At 41.5% G+C, this 20,876-nt stretch overlaps 1 protein-coding gene across 2 annotated transcripts in view; it reads left to right on the top strand.

Annotated features, from left to right (window-relative positions):
* The first annotated feature begins 703 nt into the window (after positions 1-703).
* The window catches only part of SEC11A (SEC11 homolog A, signal peptidase complex subunit), a 40,576-nt gene continuing 20,403 nt past the window's right edge, over positions 704-20,876 (top strand). Inside the window, exon 1 of one of the 2 annotated variants that reach the window (XM_021680574.1) lies at positions 704-781. Coding sequence is in view for 1 of the 2 variants with exons in the window: in XM_021680573.1 (XP_021536248.1) it covers positions 1,060-1,110 (51 nt within the window). In the remaining variant the exon portion in view is untranslated. Of the gene's footprint in view, positions 782-827; positions 1,111-20,876 lie in introns of those variants that run through there. The other variant, XM_021680573.1, reaches the window with a different exon arrangement.

The following is a 20,876-nucleotide window of genomic DNA, read 5'->3' as shown; positions in this document are numbered from 1 at the left end:
TCCCCCAAACTTATTATCTATCTTTTTCATTATAGCCATCCTCCAAAATGTTTTTCTTATTTTGGGATAATTTTCGATGAAAAGAATTGCAAAGATACTGCAAAAAGTTCCGGTAGATCCTTCACCCTAATGTGAGATAACTAGTATTTTGAAAAATATAGAAATACTAGCAAGAGACCAGCGTTGGTCCTTCTCGTCCTAGGTGCATATTAGCAGTCTGAGCAAGTCAAGAAGGCAAAGGCTGTTTGGGGTACAGAGTCAGGGGCAGCGAGAAGAGGGTCACATCCAGGTGCCCAAGATAACAAAAGCAGGAGGCAGAGTTCAAGGAGAGGACAGATCCTGTTAGCGAGGTCACACCCCGCACTCCTGGTGGTCACATCACACCGTAGCATTCTTTGGTCGTTCTCTCTTCCACCAAGAGCCTCTTAAACTCCCGGGAGGTTACGGCAGTGCTTCGAAGGCTCTCCTAGCCTCCACCTTTACCCATAAAGCACTTAACGAAACCATCTGAGCCGCCACTTCCCGTAGCGCGGGAGGCCAGCCCCAACTTGGCAAGGGCAAGGCTCGGCCACAAGTCCAGTGCCACACCCAGACCCGCGGCCCGACTGCAGCCGCCGGCCACTCAGGGGCCGCCGCGGCCCCCGGGATGCCCGAGACCGGCTCCCGATTGGCCGGGCATGCGCGAGAGCCCGCCTTCCGGAGGTTGCAGGAGGGCCCCCGGAAGAAGCCGAGTAGCCGCCTCCGCGAGGGGCCGGGGGCTAAGTGCGGGGACAGGGCTCGGGTAGGTTCTCGGCAGGCGAGATTCGGCGTGGGAGCGCCCTCCTGCAGCGAGACGAGGCCGGGAGTCCAGATTAGGAGAGTCGCGAGTCCCTTTGTGTGCTCTCGGCAGCGACGCGCTGGGCGGGGAGGGGGAAGGGAGCGCCGGTTCCCGCCCCGGAAGCGGAAATGCGGGCGCCGCGGGGTCCTGTCCACTGAGAGCCCGGCCGGTGCGCCAGCCGTTCCGCCCGCTGGTCACTTCGCGCCTTCTCCGCTGCTCGTGTCCCCCTCGCCGGCCGCGCCATGCTGTCTCTAGATTTTTTGGATGATGTGCGGCGAATGAACAAGCGGCAGGTGAGGTTGGCCGCCCACTGTCTCCCGGGGCTCCCCGTCTCCCTTCGACGCCGCCCCTGCGGAGCCCGGCAGACCTCTGGCCCCCTGTGCGAGGGCCTGAGTGGGTCTGACGGCCGGATCATTCCTTGTCTTTGTGGAGCGTGTGGCCAGAGGTCGCTTTGTCCGCCCCCTGTGTTTAGCCCCCTAGCTGCGTCCGGGCCGCCAGGGGCTGAGCGGGAAGCCGGCTCTTAACGTTCCATTCCTCCTAACGAGGCAGGAGAGGAAATGGAAACCTCAGGGCGCGTTCTAAGTGGGAGTTGGGGTTGCTTAGCATTTGAGACTTGGGAAGGCGGCAAACTCGTGTTTCCTGCAATCGCGGCGACTAGGTTTAGCAGTTCAGCGCTACACTGGCTTCTGGGATGCTCGGGAAGGCGGGTGTAGGCCCCACAGAAAAAGCCCTTGTGCTGCTTTCAGCTCGTGGCAACCCTTCTAGTACAGCTGGGCCCCAGCGGGCTGCCATGCCTTTCCCTGGACCACCTCTGACTTCAGAGTTGAAACGGTAGTAGTACTTGCCCTTGAGTCCGCTTAGCAGGAAGGTGGCAGCCCTCAGAATACTAGGGTTTACTGCCCACTATTAGTGGCACAGGGATCTTGAAATTCAGATCTTCTGATTTTGTCCTTAAACCTTCCTTACTCCATCTTGAACTTCTAGACCATTTGCCAGATGGTACTGGAACACTGCTGTAATTATGTAGTCATTAGAAAAGATTGCTCCTCTGCACGAAGTGTGTAGAGCCTACTTTGGCTTGCCTTGGACCTTTTTATAGTATTTCACTGTTAAGAATTTAACATGTCACTGTTGAAGATGTTTCTCTTGGACTTGTGTTTTACACTATTGCTAATTACTGTTTAGGGAAGTGGATATGTACCCTTCCCTTACTCCCCTTCAGACTTCACCTAGCTCAGTGTCACCTCTTAGACATGTTTCGTAATTCCTTCAGTTATAAGTAATCATTCTTTTCAAATGGCACGGAACGTTTGTGCCTTTATGGTAACACTTCTGATTCTCACTTGTGGTACAGTGTTCTCTTCATATCTGAATTTCTAGGAGCCACAGACGTTTCTTTGAAGAAATCCGTACTTTGGGCCTACTATTCATTGTAACTTATGCTAGGTAAAATGAGAGAGATGCAAAGATAAATGAGAAAACTCTGCCTTCAAGGAGCATAAGTGTGTAGAAAATGATTAAGGCAAATAATAATTGTTTTGAGCTCTTGCTATGTGTGAAGTGTTTTATATATTGGTGAGGTAGGTAATATTACTCCCATAATACAGATGAAGAAAATGAGCAAACTCCTAGAGATTGTTAGGAGGGGATGGAAGGGATTGGATAGCATGGCCGTGGGGTGAGGGAAGGTTTGGAACTGAGGTTTTACCTGTACATGATATCTGGGGAAAAGACTTGGCAGCGACTATAGATACTGAGAGCTAATCAGGTGGAAAGAGGGAAACTAGTTTGGTTCTACTCTTCTAAAACTGCCATCATTTGCATAACTTTTCCATTTATGCCTAAATAACATCAAATGTCTGATTAAGTTGTTTGAGTTGTAATTCTTTTTCTTATCAGGTTCAAGGGGAAAACTTGAGTACAGTAAGCTTCATCCATTTAAAGTGTACCATTTGATAAGTTTCCACAGTTCTGTGCACCCATCTCGATCAAGATAACAGAACATTTCTGTCACCCACAAGAGCCCTTGTGCTCCTTTGTAGTTTATCTCTCCTCTAGCACCTGGCAACCATGTATTTGCTTTTTGTCAGAGTAGATGACCTTGCATTTTATATACATAGAATCACAGAGTTTGTATTCATTGGAGCTTTGAGTTTTAATTGATTCTTTAACACCTAACTGAAGACTTTTGTTTATTAATATGTAATGCAATTTTTTTTGGTGCAATTTTTTTGGTAGGTCTCACAGTTTCCAAAAATAAAGTGTTTCACTACCTTTACTGAATCCTATACATTGTTGCCAAATTAAAGCCCCCTCCTACCCTCAAACCTTAAGTATCTCCTCATTGCCTTGTAGGTAATGGCCCAAACCCTTAGGAATGACATTTGCAGTAAGTCCCAGTCATTTTACAGGCTGCCATTTCTCACTGTTTCAGTCTTGTCCCAGTTTACTTTTCGTACCTATTTCATGTCACTGTCTCTATGAACACTGTTCTATTCAAACATATTCAAGCATACTCAACTGTCTTTAGAACTCCTCTTGTATTCTGAGTCTTTATGGACTGCCCTAGGATATTAGGTGAGCTCTACAGTCCTTTAGCACTTATATACTATTTCATTTGTCTTCTCCCCTTTGGAGTGTGGCTCCTTTACTGGAGTATCAGGTCACTGTTTTCGTGAGGCTTTTCTTAATCCACGGAGCCCTGATTGATCAAGTTTGCCTATTTCCGTGGTGCAAATACACCCAACATGGCTGATTTCACACTACTAACATGACATCACTGAATGCAGAATTAGGAAGAAATGGGATAGCATGCAACTATAATTTCCACCTTAGAGATAAAATAGAAAAAATAACCTCAAGAATATAGATGATGAGAAAATGTAGTAAAATAGTCAGGAACTGTTACATTTAGATTATTTATTACCTTTGTTTTTAATGTAATTTAATTATACTAATTTTTAATAACACTGTGTTTAACAACCAGCTTGTAAAACTCCTGAAAATTTAGCAAATTGACTCCAAATTGACTGGTTATAGGTTAGTTTTTGTTTGTTTTTTTGTTTTTATTTATTTTATTTTTTTTTAAAGATTTTATTTATCCATTTGACAGAGAGAGACACAGCGAGAGAGGGAACACAAGCGGGGGGAGTGGGAGAGGGAGAAGCAGGCTTCCCCGCGGAGCAGGGAGCCCGATGCGGGGCTCGATCCCAGGACCCTGGGATCACGACCTGAGCCGAAGGCAGACGCTTAACGACTGAGCCACCCAGGCGCCCCTTGTTTTTATTTTTAAGTAATCTGTACAGCCAATGTGGGGCTCTAACTTCCAACTCCAAGATCAAGAGTCACATGCTCTACCAACTGAGCCAGCCAGGCACCCCTGGTAATACGTTAGGCCTTTGATGCCCATGGAGGTGTCCTTTGTGTCCAGAAAAGCCTGTTTATAGAGTTATCTTTCATTTTAAAATACAGTGTTCAATTTGTAAAAGCTAAAATTTTAAAACTGAGTTCTTAAGCTTTTCAGAATCAGCTTACAAATCTTATCCTATTTAAAGGCCAGGAAATTAAAAAAAGAAAGAAAGAAAGAAAAAGAAAGTATAGGAAATTTTAACAATCGGTTTTAAGGGCCTTTGAATATTTGGGCCAATTTACAAACAAACATCTTAAGAATATTACAAATTTAAAAATTTCCTTTTTAAGAACACCCATTATTCAACAAACCACTGCATACTTATATAATTTTTATATGTCTGGGGCTATTTAAGTTTTCTGAAATGTTTCAACACTGTATAAATAGTAAACTTTCTGGGGCGCCTGGGTGGTTCAGTCGTTAAGTGTCTGCCTTCGGCTCAGGTCATGATCCCAGGGTCCTGGGATCGAGCCCCGCATCGGGCTCCCTGCTCCGCGGGAAGCCTGCTTCTCCCTCTCCCACTCCCCCTGCTTGTGTTCCCTCTCGCTGTGTCTCTATCAAATAAATAGATAAAATCTTTAAAAAATAAAAATAAATAGTAAACTTTCTGATTAAGATAATCTACAACAATTGATTATACATTTCAGATTGGAACTACAAACCTAACCTATTACTTTAATAGGGCAAATTCTCTTAAAATTTTATAAATATTTAAAATACTAAATATGCACAGAGTTTTTAACATTAAAATATTAACACTATACATAATTTCCTTTAAGCATTTCTGTTCTTAATTTTAAATTTTCCTTGGGCTAAGAAAATGAATATGTCATGCCAAATAATTTTTAGGTTGCTTTCACATGTAATTTTTGGGATTGTCTTCTCTGCTTGCTGAGAATTCTTAATAACCAGAGGATATTGGCCAGAATGTGACTAGATTCATGTTTGAGCCCTGATGGGATTAATCCAACTTTCACAGAATTTGCTTATTAGCTCCTCCTTAGGCCTCTTATATTACTTGATTGAATTTTGCATTTCTTTGGATTTTAATTATCTGTATGTCTTCCTGCCTAAATCTAAAGACCTTAGAACTTAGCAGAATCCTTCTTTCTTTTTATATCTTCTTGTCCCATAGGATCACTCAACTCCTAATGGCTGTTGTAATGATATCTGATTGAATTCTAGATATCTTTGATAATTTTTTTTTAATAAATTGGCCCTCGTAAAGCAGACAGAAACCTAGGAGATTTTTCTTAGTCTTCAACCAAATATGAGTAATTGTGCAGCAAATAGGTATATACAGCACAGAGGACAGATCTATCCAGATTTTTGAAAACTAATAATCTTGTTTAAGATCTGGAAAATGTTATTGACAGGGTGTCTGCATTCAGTAATTGTCAAGTTTCAGTGTAAAAATACTAACTTCAGTCTCAATAGACAAACAAGGAAATCACAAGTAAAATTATAAAGTGCACTTACCATCCATGAGCATATTCTCAGGGATCCAGAAATTTTTATCCTATGTAACTTTGAGCAAAATCTAGAATATAGCACCATAGTAAGGATTAAGGCGTTTATTTGCAATGGTTCCTAGATACTTCATATTTCTTAGTTTTGGGGGGGGTCTTTTTCATAATATTCTCTCCAAGGACACAAAGACAATCATGATAATTCATTCCCATGGCCAAATGGCACAAGCCTAGAACAATAAAGATGAGCTCTACTTAGGCAGAAATTGTGATTATAACTCTTTAAAGAGTTGTCTTTCCTGACTTCAAGGAATGAGGTGAGGTATGGTATCCAAACACAAGTTGTGCACAGAGACAGAAAGCTTTGTCTGAAAAACATGGTTTATTGGTCAGAATTTAGTCTGGGAAGCAGAACCACTATGACTATTATGGAATTAAGGATTTATTGTAGGAATTAGATCTTACAGAATTGTGGGAGAAGCTGGGTAAGTAACAGGCTAAACCTGAGAGATGGAGAATCAGAGAAATGTCATTAACCAGCTCTTCCGAAGCACTGTTATGGGTGGACAAGTCCAAGCTTGCCAGTACATCTGGGGCTAGATTCCATGTCTGGTTGATGGAGTGAGACTGCAGCAAAGGAGAGTAGATGAAGTCTGTGGACGGCTGTTGCCTCTGTATGGAAGCTCTGTTAGTCAGCCAGAAGAGCCAGGTAGTAGTCTCAACTTCCAGTTTAATGGAACCATTGTGTCCCCTAACGGAAGGATATTTCCTCTGGGAATGAAAACTTCTAAGCCAGCATCATCCAAAGTTGTGAAAATAGAAAGCAGAATTTTTACTAGCAGATTATTAGGGGTAATAGTGAGAAGGATCACTCCCATTTTCACCCTTTAATTCCATTTTCTTTTTTAATTTATTTTTTAATAAGATTTTTTTTTAATTAATTTATTTATTTATTTATTTATTTGACAGAGAGAGAGACAGCGAGAGAGGGAACACAAGCAGGGGGAGTGGGAGACGGAGAAGCAGGCTCCCCGCTGAGCAGGGAGCCCGATGCAGGGCTTGATCCCAGGACCCTGGGATCAGGACCTGAGCCGAAGGCAGACGCTTAACGACTGAGCCACCCAGGCGCCCCTAATTCCATTTTCTTTTAAAAGATTTTATTTGTCAGAGAGAGAGAGGGAGAACACAAGCAGGGGGAGTGGCAGGCAGAGGGAGAAGCAGGCTCCCCACTGAACAAGGAGCCCAATGTGGGACTCGATCCCAGGACTCCGAGATCATGACCTGAGCTGAAGGCAGACACTTAACTAACTGAGCCACCCAGGCATCCCAATCACCCTTTAATTCCAGACTAGTGAATTGTACCTATAGAAGAAATAATCCCACAGGTTCGTTGCTGATTCAGAGCATATACCATATACTGGAAGATGTTAGACATCCCAGCCCCACGAAGTGTTGCTGGTGCCTGGCTGGTGCTATAACTATTCTCAAAGGCCATCTGTATCACTCAGAAGACAGAAACCTTACCAGTAATTGAACAGGGAAAAGTTTAATAGAAAAAACTGTTAACTAGTAAAAGATGCTTAACTACTAAAAATGGGTAAAAGAGCACTCATAAGAGGTTCAGAAATAGCATATACAGAAAACAGCTGCTACCCTCTAGGATGAGGGAGTGGACAAGGAAAGAAATAAGAAAATACCTTTCTCCAAACCCTCTCCCAAGCCTGAGATTCAGACCTCTTTGGAGAGGGTGTGGCTCCACAGGAACATGCTATCTGCCATGGCAGTGACATTTGCATGGCAGTGAGCTGGAGCTGGTCCATAGCAGTGGCCTGCTGGGAGGCTGAGAAACTTGCCAGAGATCGTGTGGGCAGGAGCCAGGCTGTGATGGTCACTGAAGTGAGCACTGTCAGACCTGCACACAGATCCACTCGCTACTGTGTGAAATAAAAACATGGAACTGACAGGAGAAGCCTTTTGATCACCTCGCAGTGGTCCTCCCATGCCTTTTATTAATAAAACTTAACATCATTGAGCCAGTTGGAAAAGAATTTGTTGAGATAACAAGGATAGATTTGGAGCTCAGAGACAATAAATTGGTAACTAGCCTACTCTTCCACTGTTCTTTCAGGCCGGCCACTTAAAGGTGATGGGAGACATAGTAAGACCCGTGAGTTCCATGACCCATATGCCCACTGCTGTGCTCTGTTTTCCATAAAATAAGTTTCCTGGTTACAGGCAGTGTTGTATGGAATACCATGATGAGGAAATAAGGCATTCCATAAGTTCACGGATGGTGGTTTTGACAAATACCAAGGACAAAGAAGACAGATCCATACCCAGAATATATTCTAGTAAGGAGAAATTGCTGCCCCTCCCATGACAGAAGTGAACCAGTATCAGGCATGGTGTCATTGTTGATTTTTTGTAGTTGGCAGACTAGGCACTCATCATTGGCTAGAAGCAAATTGGTTTTGGTGAGTGCAAATCCATGTTGCTAACCTTCAACTTGGCTGCTACAGACAGCCACTGTGATCATTGGGCAAGACAGGAGTAGCTGGGCAGAGTGGAGGACTGATATCCAGAGAATAGGGAATTTTATCTACCCAAGTATTTTTTTTTTTTTTTTTAAGATTTTATTTATTTATTTGAGAGAGAGAGAATGAGAGAGAGCACATGAGAGGGGGGAGGGTCAGAGGGAGAAGCAGACTCCCCGCCAAGCAGGGAGCCCGATGCGGGACTCGATCCCGGGACTCCAGGATCACGACCTGAGCCGAAGGCAGTCGCCCAACCAACTGAGCCACCCAGGCGCCCCTATCTACCCAAGTATTAAGATACTCCTCTGCTGAGGTCATTCTTTGGTGAACATTTATATGGGACCCGGGTATCTCCACATTCTAAATACCTACTTGGAGAGCTCATTCACCATATCTCTTCCCCAAACTTCTTGTCTCCGGCTTTTCAGTTATCTCCCTTCCAAGTCCCTGGCCGTCCAGCCAAACTGCTAGTCACTCTTGAATCAGTGTAAATCCACACCTGTGGCCATCTCTCATTCCAGGTAAAATGAACAACTGTTATATCACACAAAGTTCAGTGCTTTGGAGGGTTTTCCCTTAATTACAGTCCCTTGTGGACAGCCCTGAATGGGCATGTAATGCCACAGCTGTTTTCAGTTGGTGCTAGATGGTTCATGTAGAACCATCTAAAAACCAGGCCCAAAGTCTTCTTTAGTCAGCTGGTCATAGGGAACTCGCCATGAGGCAAAAGGTATAAGATGAGAGATATGAAGCAATATAACATGAGCAGGAGCCATGAGTGTCTGAGTCTCTTGCTCATACAGTTTACTTATGTCTCTAGGACCTGCTCAAGCCCAGACTTGTATAGACCACTCCCACTTGATGGTGGAGTACTGTGTGAATGCCCAACTTTATGGCTTGGTGTCTGGCAGCATCCAGTTCAAGCCGTGAGGTTCAGGTCACATGGTAACTTGGTGACCCACGGTCAAGTGTTCAGTCTCTACTAGAACTCAGTAACAAGCTAGAGGCTATGACTCAAGAGAATAGTTCAGAGCATAGCATAGCTTTGCCCCTGATCCAAAGGTCTGTGCTGTCATTTAACCTATAGAGAATGGCCAGAGGCTCCTTATCTGTCACAAATACTTCAGTCACCATGAGATCTGGGTCATATGGCCCAAGTGCTAGAACGGCTTTCATGGCAGGTTGGACCTGTTGGGGAGCCCTACTCAAAACTGGCTCAAAGTGGGTTTACTAGATAAGAGATTGGAGTAGTTCACCCAAATAAGGTATATGTTGCCTCCCAAATCCAAGGAGGCCCACTAGGCTTTAAGTTCTTAGTGGTAGCAGGAACCAGATGCAGTAATTTATCCTTTGTCTTAGAAGAGATATCGTAGCAGGGACCAGTGGACCCCAAGAGTTTTCATTGGGAGGAGAGTTTTTGTGGGATTTATTTCCCACACTCTGACCATATACATATTTTACCAAGGAGTCTAGGTCACGAGGTTCAACTGCCAAGTCCAGTCAGCGCAATATCATTAATATAGTAAACAAGCTTACTCTGGAATGGAGGGCCAATCAAGGGTCCCCTTGACCAGATTATGATAGAAAGCTCTAGAGTTGATGTAGCCCTCAAGTAGGCCCTGTTACCAAAAGCATACCTCATGGTCTTATTCATCTTGCTGCAGGGGCCCTCAGAGATAGGAAATTGTCACAAAAACATGGAATGAGCCTCTTTTAAGTTGGCATTGCTAGAAACTGATGATTGTCTTACTAAGACAGGGTACCTAACCCCTGATTCTCATCATTCAGACTTACCAAGAATATGTCCTGAGGGCCAGGTGGCTCAGTAAGCTAAGTGCCCCAACTCTTGATCTCAGCTCAGGTCTTGATCTCAGGGTTGTGATTTTGGGCCCCATGTTGGGCTCCATGCTGGGAGTGGAGCCTACTTTAAAAAAAAAAAAATGTCCCTTGTAGTTCTGATTATTGCTACATGTAGTAGCATTGTTAAGGGACTGTGATATACTGCAGTGTAAGCTAGTTTTGGTCATGAGCCTGGAATATCACTTGTAGCAAGCAGTAAGGTTGGAGGGGGCAGCAGGGGCCAAATCATGGAAGGCCTGTACACTGAGGAGTTGAGACTTTGTAGGTGGTGAAAAAAAAATTGGAGCAGACAGTACAGTAATTTCATTTTCACCTTACAAAAATAATATATAGGCAGATGAGTTACATGGATGCAAGTCTAGAGGTAGAACTGTCAGATTATTTTAATGGTCTTGATGAGAGGAAACAAGACCTGATAAAGCAGTAGCCACAGGAGTAAAGCCAACGGACTGGGTGTGAAAGATGTTGGGGAGGTGAAATCCAGAGGCCTTGGGTAGATGATGGTACCAGCCGCTATGCTGGAGAGTGTGGAAGGAGGAAGAGATTTGAAGAAAAGGGTTGAGTTTAGCTTTGGACCTGCTGAATACAAAGTGTCCGTAACACTGGGGTGATTTTCAGTAAGTAACTGAAGATATTTACCTAGGGGATATACATGGTGTGATATGAAGATAGAGACTTGGGTGTCATCAGCATATATGTTGTAATTGAAGCCATGAAGAGACAAGATTTTATGCAGGATGGGAAGAGAAAAGGACAAAGATTGGATCTTAGAACACCTGTATTGAGGGTCCAACATAACAAACCAAGGGATGAGTGAGTTATAAGAAAGTTAATCAAGTGCCAAATGCCTCAGAAAGACAAGTAAGGTAGTTGAAATAAGTTTGTGGGCTCACCCTTCCCCCCTTGTAATGAATAGTTTAAATAGATATTATGTTTACATTGTTCAAAAATTTAAAAAGTGAAAGTGACTTTTTCCTATAGCCTTGCCAGCATTGTGTGCTTTCAGACTTTTAGGTTTCTGCTGTTCTAGTAAGTGAAGAGTGGTACCTCAGGATAGTTTTACTTTGTATTTCCCTTATTCTGAGTTTGGTTGAGAGTATTTTCATATGATTTGGGAGTCATTTTTACTTCATTTTCCATGAACTAGCAGTTCATAATCCTTTGCCTATTTTCCTTTTTGGGTGGTTATTTTCTTACTGATTTCTCAGAGCTGTTTATAGGAAAATTTGTCTTTTGTTTCTATATATGGTAAATATTTTCTCAGATTATCTGTGTTTTGACTAATAGTGTAATTCACCATGCATAGTTGTAGGATTTTTTTGGTTATTGTTTGCTTTTTTATTTTGTTTTGGTAGTCACATTTACCTATATTTTCTTCATAGCTTCTGGACTTCAGGTCAATTAAAAAGACTTCCTTTATTCTGAGGCCTTTCCCACCCTGTTTGCTTCTATTTTGTGTGTGTGTGTGTGTGTGTGTTTTTAAAAAAAAAAGCTTTATTGACATATAACTTATAAAATTCATCCATTTTAAGTGAATAGTTCATGTTTTTCAGTAAATTTATAGAGTTGTGCAACCATCACTACAATCCAGTTTTAAGACATTTCCATCATTCCAGAAAGATCCTTTGTGCACTTTTACAGTTGAGGCTGTTCCCGTTGCCAGCCCCAGGCATCTGCTAATCTGCTTTCTGTCTTTTAGAATTTGCCTTAGCTGGATAGTTTGTATAAATGGAATCATCCCAAATGTAATCTTTTGCAGCTGCCTGCTTTCATTTAGCATAATTTTTAAAAACTGTGATAAAATACACATAAAATGTATTGTCTCAACCATTTTTTAAAGTGTAGAGTTCGGTAGTGTCAAGTACATTAACATTGTACAACCAATCTCCAGGACTCTTCATCTTGCAGAATTAAAGTTCTGTACCCATTAAAAACTCCCCATTCTCCCTTCACCCCCGCCCCTTGGCAACCACCCTTCTCCTTTCCATCTCCGAATTTGACTTCTATTGATTTTGTTCTCTATTGTTTATATGTTTTCTACTTCGTTGATTTATGCTCTAAACTATATTTTCTTTTCCTGGTTGCTTTTGCTGTTTTTTCTAGTTTCTTAAAGTGGAATCGTGGGTTATTGATTTAAGATCTTTTCTAATATATGTATTTAAAGCTATAAATTTCCCTCCAAGCAGTGCTTTAGCTACATTTCATAAATTTTGATATGTTTTTGTTTACACTCAGTTCTCAAAATATTTTATGATTTCCCTTGTGATCTCTTTTTTGACCCATGGATTATCTAGAAAAATGTTGCTTAATTTCTGAATATCTGTGGATTTTCCACATTTCTTTCCAGTGCTGATTTCTAATTTGATTCCATTGTGGTTGGAGACCATAGTTTGTATGATTACAATCTTTTAAAACTTGAGGCTCTTTTTTATATGACAACGGCCTGGTCTCTGGAGAATGCTTCATGTGTTTGAAAAGAATGTGTATTCTGCTGTGTTGGGTGGAGTGTTTCCTAGATGTTTAGTTTGTTGGTGGTATTCAGGTTTTCTATATCCTTGCTGATTTTTCTATTTTTGTTTTTTAAGATTTTATTTATTTGAGAGAGCATGAGCGAGAGAGCGCAAGCACACAACAAGGGGGCTGGGGCAGAGGGAGAGGGAGAAGCAGGCATACTCCCTGAGCAGAGAGCCTGACGTGGGGTTCTATCCCTGGGGCTCGATTCTGGGACTCCAGGATCATGACCTGAGCCAAAGGCAGATGCTCAACTGACTGAGCCACCCAGACGCCCCTCCTCTTATTTTCAGTGTTCATTTTGAGTGAGTTATGTTGGGTTTCATTTGCTTTTTCTAGTGTTTTAAGGAAGAAGCTTAAATTAGGAAGTTTACAAATATTTGGAAATTAAACAATTTCTAAATAACCCATGGGTCAAAGGAGAATCACAAGAGAAGTTACAAAATAATTTGAACTGAGTGTAAACAAAAATACAACATGTAATTTGAGACTTTTCTTTTTTTCTTAATATAGGCCTTACTGCTATAAAATTCCTTCTGTGTAGCATTTTAGGTGCATCCCACAGATTTTAATGTCTTTTCATTTTTATTCAGGTCAAAATACTTTCTTTTTTGAGTTCTTCTTTTACCATGGGTTATTTAGAAGCCTGTTATTTGATTTTTAAATATTGGGGGGGGGTGGTTTTCAGATATCTTTCTGTTACTGATTTCTGTTTTCATTCCATCATGATTGGAGAATACTATTACTTGGCATAATTCAAATCCTTTTCTATTTATTAAGACTTATTTTGTGGTCCTGAATATGGTCTATCTTGGTAAACGTTCTATGTATACTTAAAAGGAATGTGTATCTACTGTTAGGCGAAATGTTCTGTAAATACCGATTAGGTGAAATTGTTTAGAAGTGTTCAAATTTTCTCTATCTTTAATGATTTTCTGTCTTGCTGTATCAATTATTGATAGAGAGGTTTGGAAATTTCTTTTTTTTAAAAGATTTTATTTATTTATTTGACAGAGAGAGAGAGCGCACGTGCACACAAGGAGGGGGAGCAGCAGGCAGAGGGAGACAGGGAGGGAAAAACAGGCTCCCTGTTGAGCAAGGAGCCTGATGTGGGGCTCAATGCCAGGACCCTGGGATCATGACCTGAGCCGAAGGCAGATGCTTAACTGACAGCCACTCAGGTGTCCCGGGGTTTGGAAATTTCTAACCATAACTGTGGACTTGTATGTTTCTACTTGAAGTTCTGTCAGTATTTGCTTCCTGTGTTTTGAAGTTATTAGTTGCATAAATATTTAGGATTATGTCTTAATGGTGAACTCACCTCTTTATGAAATGACCCTTAGATTCTTGTAATATTATTTACTATAAAATCTGCTTTGTGTGGTATTTATTAACATAACCACTCCATCCGTCTGTCTTATCTTTAGTTTTCTTTTGATTAATATTAGCATGATGTGTTTTCCTGTCTTTTTACTTTTACAATATTTGTATCTATATTTAGAGTGCATTTCTTTTTTTTATTTTTTTAAAGATTTTATTTATTTATTTGACAGAGAGAGACACAGCGAGAGAGGGAACACAAGCAGGAGAAGTGGGAAAAGGAGAAGCAGGCTTCCCATGGAGCAGGGAGCCTGATGCGGGGCTCGATCCCAGGACCCTGGGATCATGACCTGAGCCAAAGGCAGATGCTTAACGACTGAGCCTCCCAGGCCCCCCTAGAGTGCATTTCTTGTAGGCAATGTATAATTGAGCTTTTTTTTTTCCTAATCTAATTGGACAGTACTTACCTTTATAATATTTAGGTCATTTATTTTTTTATTTATTAAAGATTTTATTTTTTTATTTGACAGAGACACAGTGAGAGAGGGAACACAAGCAGGGGGAGTGGGGGAGGGAGAAGCAGGCTTCCCTCTGAGCAGGGAGCCCTATGCAGGGCTTGATCTCTGGACCCGGGGATCACTACCTGAGCTGAAGGCAGACACTCAACGACTGAGCCACCCAGGCGCCCCTAGGTCATTTGTATTTTATATGATTATTAATGTGTTTAAGAATCTCCCATCTTAATTTTTTTTATTTCTCCCTTTTGTTTATTGTTCCCCATTCCTCTTTTTTTTTTACTTATTTTGGATTAGTTGAGTTTTTTTTTTAATGTTTCCATTTTATTTCTTTTGTTATATTGTTAGGTATACCTTATTTGTTTGCTTTAAGGTTTATCATGTGGTTTTTATTTTAAGATTTATTTATTCTAGAGAGAGAGAGAGCACGAGGGGGTTGGGCAGAGAGAGTCCCAAGCAGAGCCCCATGCAGGGCTCCATCTTATGACCCCGAGATCATGACCCACGCCAAAACCAAGAGTCGGATGGTTAACCGAGTGTGCCATCCAGGTGCCCCATCATGTATTTTTTTTTTAACTTATCTTAGTCTATCTTCAGCTTATGTTAAATGACTTCATGAATACTATGAGAGCATTACAGTCATATATTTCTATTTCCCCTCCTCTAGCCTTTCTGTTATTGTATATTTTACTTCTGTACATGTTGCCACAATACCTGATTGTTACTTTGCTTTATTTTTTTTTAAGATTTATTTATTTATTTGAGAGAGAAAGCACGCACAAGCTGGGGAGGGGCAGAAAGAGAGGGAAAGAGAATCCCAAACAGACTCTGTGCTGAGTACAGAGCCCAAGCAGGGCTGGATCCACAACCCTGAGACCACGACCTGAGCCAAAACCAAGAGTTGGATGTCCAACCGACTGCTCCACCCAGGTGCCCCTATTTTTGCTTTAGTCAATTATCTTTTTAAAAAAAATTTTTTTTTTAAGATTTTATTCGACACAGAGAGAGAGAGCACAAGCAGGGGGGAGCCGCAGGCAGAGGGAGAGGGAGAAGCAGACTCCCCGCTGAGCAGAGAGCCTGATGCGGGGCTTGATCCCAGAACCCTGAGGTCATGACCTAAGCTGAAGGCAGCCGCTTTAACCAACTGAGCCACCCATGTGCCCCCCCCCCCAATTTTTTTTTAAAGATTTTATTTATTTGAGAGAGAGTGAGCAAGAGAGCACAAGCAGGGGAGAGGGGCAGAGGGAGAGGGAGAAGCAGGTTCCCTGCCGAGCAGGGAGCCCAATGCGGGGCTTGATCCTAGGACCCTGAGAGCATGACCTGAGCCAAAGGCAGAAGCTTGACTGATTGAGCCACCCAGGCATCCCAAAAGATTTAACAGATTTTTTTAAATGAAACTTGTCTTACTGTTATTGATATTATTGTTTAGACTATTCAGGATTTTCTGTTTATGGGACCATCTGTGACTTTATTGGGCCATAATAACGGCAGACAATCTGAACATGCTTCAGTTTTTCCAACATCATCAGTTTTACTTCTAGCTGCTGTCAAGGTATCTGCCTCTAATACCCCAGCTTCTAATCGCATCCTCTTCTGTGAGTTAAGAAGCAGGAGAATTGTGGTTATGGATTGATGAATCTCTTAGTTTGAGGTCTTAAGATAAGAGTTGAAAACTTAGGCCAACTGCAGTTTTGTAGCTCTGAGACACATTTTTGCTTCCATGGTCACTTCTGTCTTTGCTTGATTGCTGGAAGTGTGACTTCTATGAAAATAACCTATGTGTTGGACTTCAAATATCTCTTGCAAGAATAGGAAATATAATGGTGTATTTGATAACTATATAGTTATCATATGCATAACTTCCAAATTATGGCTGTTAAATTTGTCAGCTTTTATTTTGCTGAATTTTCTCTTGTTACTTATTACTTAGTGTATTTTATTTTTATTTTTACCTTTTTTATTTTTTTTTTAGATTTTATTTATTCATTTGAGACACAGAGATGCAGAGAGAGAGAGAGAGAGAGAGAGAGAAAGCATGAGCAGGGAGAGAGGCAGAGGGAGAGGGAGAAGCAGGCTCCTCGCTGAGCCAGGAGCCCGATGTGGGGCTCGATCCCAGGACCCTGGGATCATGACCTGAGCTGAAAGCAGACACTTAACCATCTGAGCCACCCAGGTGCCCCTACAGTGTATTTTAAATTGTCACAAAACTTGTAGGGGAGGGTTCTGCTTCCTAAAACTGCAAAAATAAAATAGCACACACAAATTCCCGTACCATACTTACCAAGAGCTCTGCTTTTTTTTTTTTTTTTTTAAGATTTTATTTAATTGAGAGAGAGAGAGCATGAGCAGGGGGAGGAGCAGAGGCGGAGGGAGAAGCAGGCTCCCCCCTGAGCAGGGAGCCTGACGTGGGGCTCGATCCCAGGACCCCAAGATCCTGACCTGAGCTGAAGGCAGACGATTAACCAACTGAGCCACCCAAGGCACTGCTTTGATTGGTTTTAATAACATTCTTTTCTAGTTTCACCTTGAGCATTGAAGAGCATATTGTTCCAGTTACTTCTTAGAAACAATAAGAGAGCTATTCACTTCTGTGGTTGTTCTTCTACATATGTCACAATGTCTTATTAATAGTTAGCATGATGTTGCCAAATGGTATGAGGTTAGGTAGCTGCCACCTTATTTCTGCTAATACCAGGAGACAGCCCTTTTTGTATCATGTATATTCGTAAGTATTCAGATGTAGTGGTAAAGAAAGGAGGAGCTAGGGAGGCAATGTGTTTGTCTTTTGAATAAAGACTGTTGGTAGGAGAAAGGGAGAAGAATATGACATTTTTCAGACTTTTGCTCAGATAGAGTATTTGTTTCAGCAAATAGTGTGCTTCTGTGTAGGTTTGGGCTCACAGACTGACTTCGCAGTATGCAAGTAGGCACATTTTAAGGAACATACCGGTTGTACATAGTGAGGGACTTTTAACCTCTTTCTCACTAATAAGAATGGTGGGGGTGGTTTTAGTGATTAGATAAATTTCACAACAATGACTCTGTAGTGAAAGGTAGGATTACAAGTCTGAGGGAAAAGAGAAGGCTAATTACGGGTAGAATAGTGGCCTCCTTGCAGGGACCTAGGAAGTTGTAATTTTTGTCTTTCGCTTTTCTTTTAAAGAATAGTTATTAGATATCCCACACCTGTTCTGACAATGCTACATCAGTACCTTTCTGAAAATGGAAAGATTTTCATCAACGAAACAGACCTGAACTGATTGATATGTAGCTATTTTTAGATTTAATTATTTCAGTGTGAATTTTTAAAGTTTTGCTGCAGAAATATGAACACGCTTGATTATGGGATATTGCCATAGACGGTGCTAGGGGTGTTATGTAAATATGTGTACTTGCAAGGGTTACCTTTTCAAAATCTGGCCAATTTTTAAATATGAAACCTATCTGACCCCCAGGTAAGGAATCATGGAGCTATATTTTATATTTGGTAGCTTATGTGGAATCTCACAGCCTTTCCCTCAGAGGTTCAGGATTGGGGTGCAATACTGTAGGTAACTTTTCAGGATCGAAAGCTTGGAAAGTAGCGCCTTCAGCTGAATTCCTGTCTGCTTATCCACTGGTTGACCAGAATTACTTCTTAGAAATTAGTTTTCCTACTTTTGACCTCTCCCACTCCACTTCCTCAATTCTGTTTTCTGAGTAACAGGACCATTTTTTTTTTGTCTTTTAAAAAGCTACATCTTGGGGTGCCTGGGTGGCTCAGTTGGTTAAGCGACTGCCTTCGGCTCAGGTCATGATCCTGGAGACGTGGGATCGAGTCCCACATCAGGCTCCCTGCTCAGCAGGGAGTCTGCTTCTCCCTCTGACCCTCTGCCCTTTCATGCTCTCTGTCTCTCAGTCTCTCTCAAATAAATAAATAAAATCTTAAAAAAAAAAAAAACTGCCGTCTTGAAGAGGTAGAATTTAGGAGACCTGAGTTCTAATAGTTACTGCTCTGCCTGCCAGTAGCTGTGCAGCTATGAGCATATCACTTAGCCTATCTGTGCCTCAGTTTCCTCACCTGTAAATGGAAGGAAATGTCCGCAGAGGAATGTCAAACTAGGTATCAGATTATACCCGTATGCTCATACTACTCCATTACTCAAAGAATAGGAAATATTTGTGTCTGTTAGAAAATGTTCATTATTTTTTTATTTTTTTTTCATATTTTTTCATATTTTTTATTTTATTATTATTTCATTATGTTCATTATTCCTTTCAGGGCGACATTGATTATATCAATAGAGTGTGTCATACTTCATTGGAGTGCCAGAAAGATAATATTCTGGCCGTTAACATGGACTTAAGAAAATAAACTTAAAAAAACGTGAAGCGTATATACTGGAAAGTATTTTGGTTTCACCTCAACTGCTGATTCCTCTTTCAGAGACAGCCACTGTCCCGTTTCTCGTGTATCCTTCCAGAGCTAAAATTCTTACCATAATAGGTAGTTAATGGATGATGTTCCAAATTTATAAAAATAGGAGTGACAATTAGTTTTTAGAAGCATGAGGGTAAAAAGCACAAGAAATAGCTAAAAGAGACAAAAATGATTGCTGGGCGGCCTCCCATGACCAGGATAATTGCTGGTTTTTGAATTATATTTCGATAGAAATAAAAATGATTTGTAAAAGTAGAAAATACAGATAAACAAAATGACACAAAATTGGCTAGTATTGTAGCCCCAGACGTAACCACTTACATATTTATGTTCTTCCAGTTTTTTCTATACCTTTGTTTCAAGAAAAATTACAAGACCCAACCTCCCCCCCCCCCCCCCCCCCCCCAGAAGGGGCAGTTATGCGAGGGGGGGGGTATGTTAATGAACTCCATGGGGGAACCCTTTCACAGGGTATACATATATCAGATCCTCATGTCATATACTTTTTTTTTTCTTTAAAGATCCACTTATTTATTTGAGAGAGGAGAGGGGTGGGGAGGGGCAAAGGGAGAGGAAGAGAGAGAATCCCAAGCAGGCTCCACTCCCAGCACAGAGCCTGGCATGGGGCTCAATCCCAGGACCCTGAGATCGTGATCTGAGCCAAAATCAAGAGTTAAGACAGTTAACCAACTGAGCCACCCAGGCACCCCCTCATGCTATACACTTTAAATACCTTACACTTTGGGGGCACCTGACTAGCTTAGTTGGTAGAGCATGCAACTCTTGATCTCAGGGTTTTGAGTTCAATCTTACATTTTTATTTGTCAATTATATCTCAGTAAAGCTGAAAAAAATTGAAAGAATAGTATACAAACACCTGTAAGCTACCACATAGATTCAACAGTTGTTAACATTTTGCCATATTTGCTCTCTGTGTACTTATGTGTGCATATAATTTTTTTTTCTGAATCATTTGATATGGGTTGCAGATATGACAGTTCACCCCTAACTCCTACAATTGGCTAACTACTACTAGCATGCAGTATCTAACATAACCATAGTACTGTTATCACACCTAAGAAAATTAACACTAATTTCCTACTATCATTTCATATTTGAGTTTCCCCAATTGACCCCAAAACATCTTCTTTTTTTTTTTTAAGTAATTTCTTTGCCCAGTGTGGGGCTCGAACTCGTGACCCCGAGATCAACAGTTGCAAGCTGCTCTACTAACTAAGCCAGCCAGGCACCCCCCAAAATGTCTTTTATAGTTGGGATTTTTTTCTTATATACATTTTGTTCTTTTGAACCAAGATCCAATCAAAGTTTATACATTACATTTGGTTATGTCTCTGTAGTCCTTTTGGATCTCGAACAGTCTCCCACCTTTATTTTCATGACATTGAATTTTTGAAGACTAGAACAGTTGTCTTGCAGAATGTCCACATGCACATTTATTTTTTAAAATAACAAAAATGAGTCAATCATGCTCTTTTTTTTTTTCTTTCCAAGATTTTATTTATTTGACAGAGAGACACAGCGAGAGAGGGAACACAAGCAGGGGGAGTGGGAGAGGGAGAAGCAGGCTTCCCGCAGAGCAAGGAGCCCGATGCGGGGCTCGATCCGAGGACCCTGGGATCATGACCTGAGCTGAAGGCAGACGCTCAATGACTGAGCCACCCAGGCACCCCAGTCAATCATCCTCTTATCCGCCTTAGTTCAACACAATTAGCTCACATTATTTCTCTCGCTTGAAATGCCTTTCTGGTATCATATCTGCTTATTGAAGTAGAATCTTACAATTTGTCAAGTAGTAAGACAGAAAAGGCTGGCTTTCAAGTCCTAATTATGTGACTAACAAGCTGTATGACTTTGGCACAGTCATTTCCTCTGAGACTAAGTTTCCTCAACTGTAAGATAAGGGGAGGGGGGTTAGATGCCGTGGATAGCCCATTGTTCTCAAGGGATAAACGTTATAGAACAGTTAGTCCTAGAGGAATTGAGAAGCAGTGGTGTGTATC

This window comes from Neomonachus schauinslandi, chromosome 9 (assembly GCF_002201575.2).
Source record: "Neomonachus schauinslandi chromosome 9, ASM220157v2, whole genome shotgun sequence".
NCBI lineage: Eukaryota > Metazoa > Chordata > Mammalia > Carnivora > Phocidae > Neomonachus > Neomonachus schauinslandi.
The sequence above is the reverse complement of the archived record's forward strand: the minus strand, read 5'-3'. Positions and strand labels throughout refer to the sequence as shown.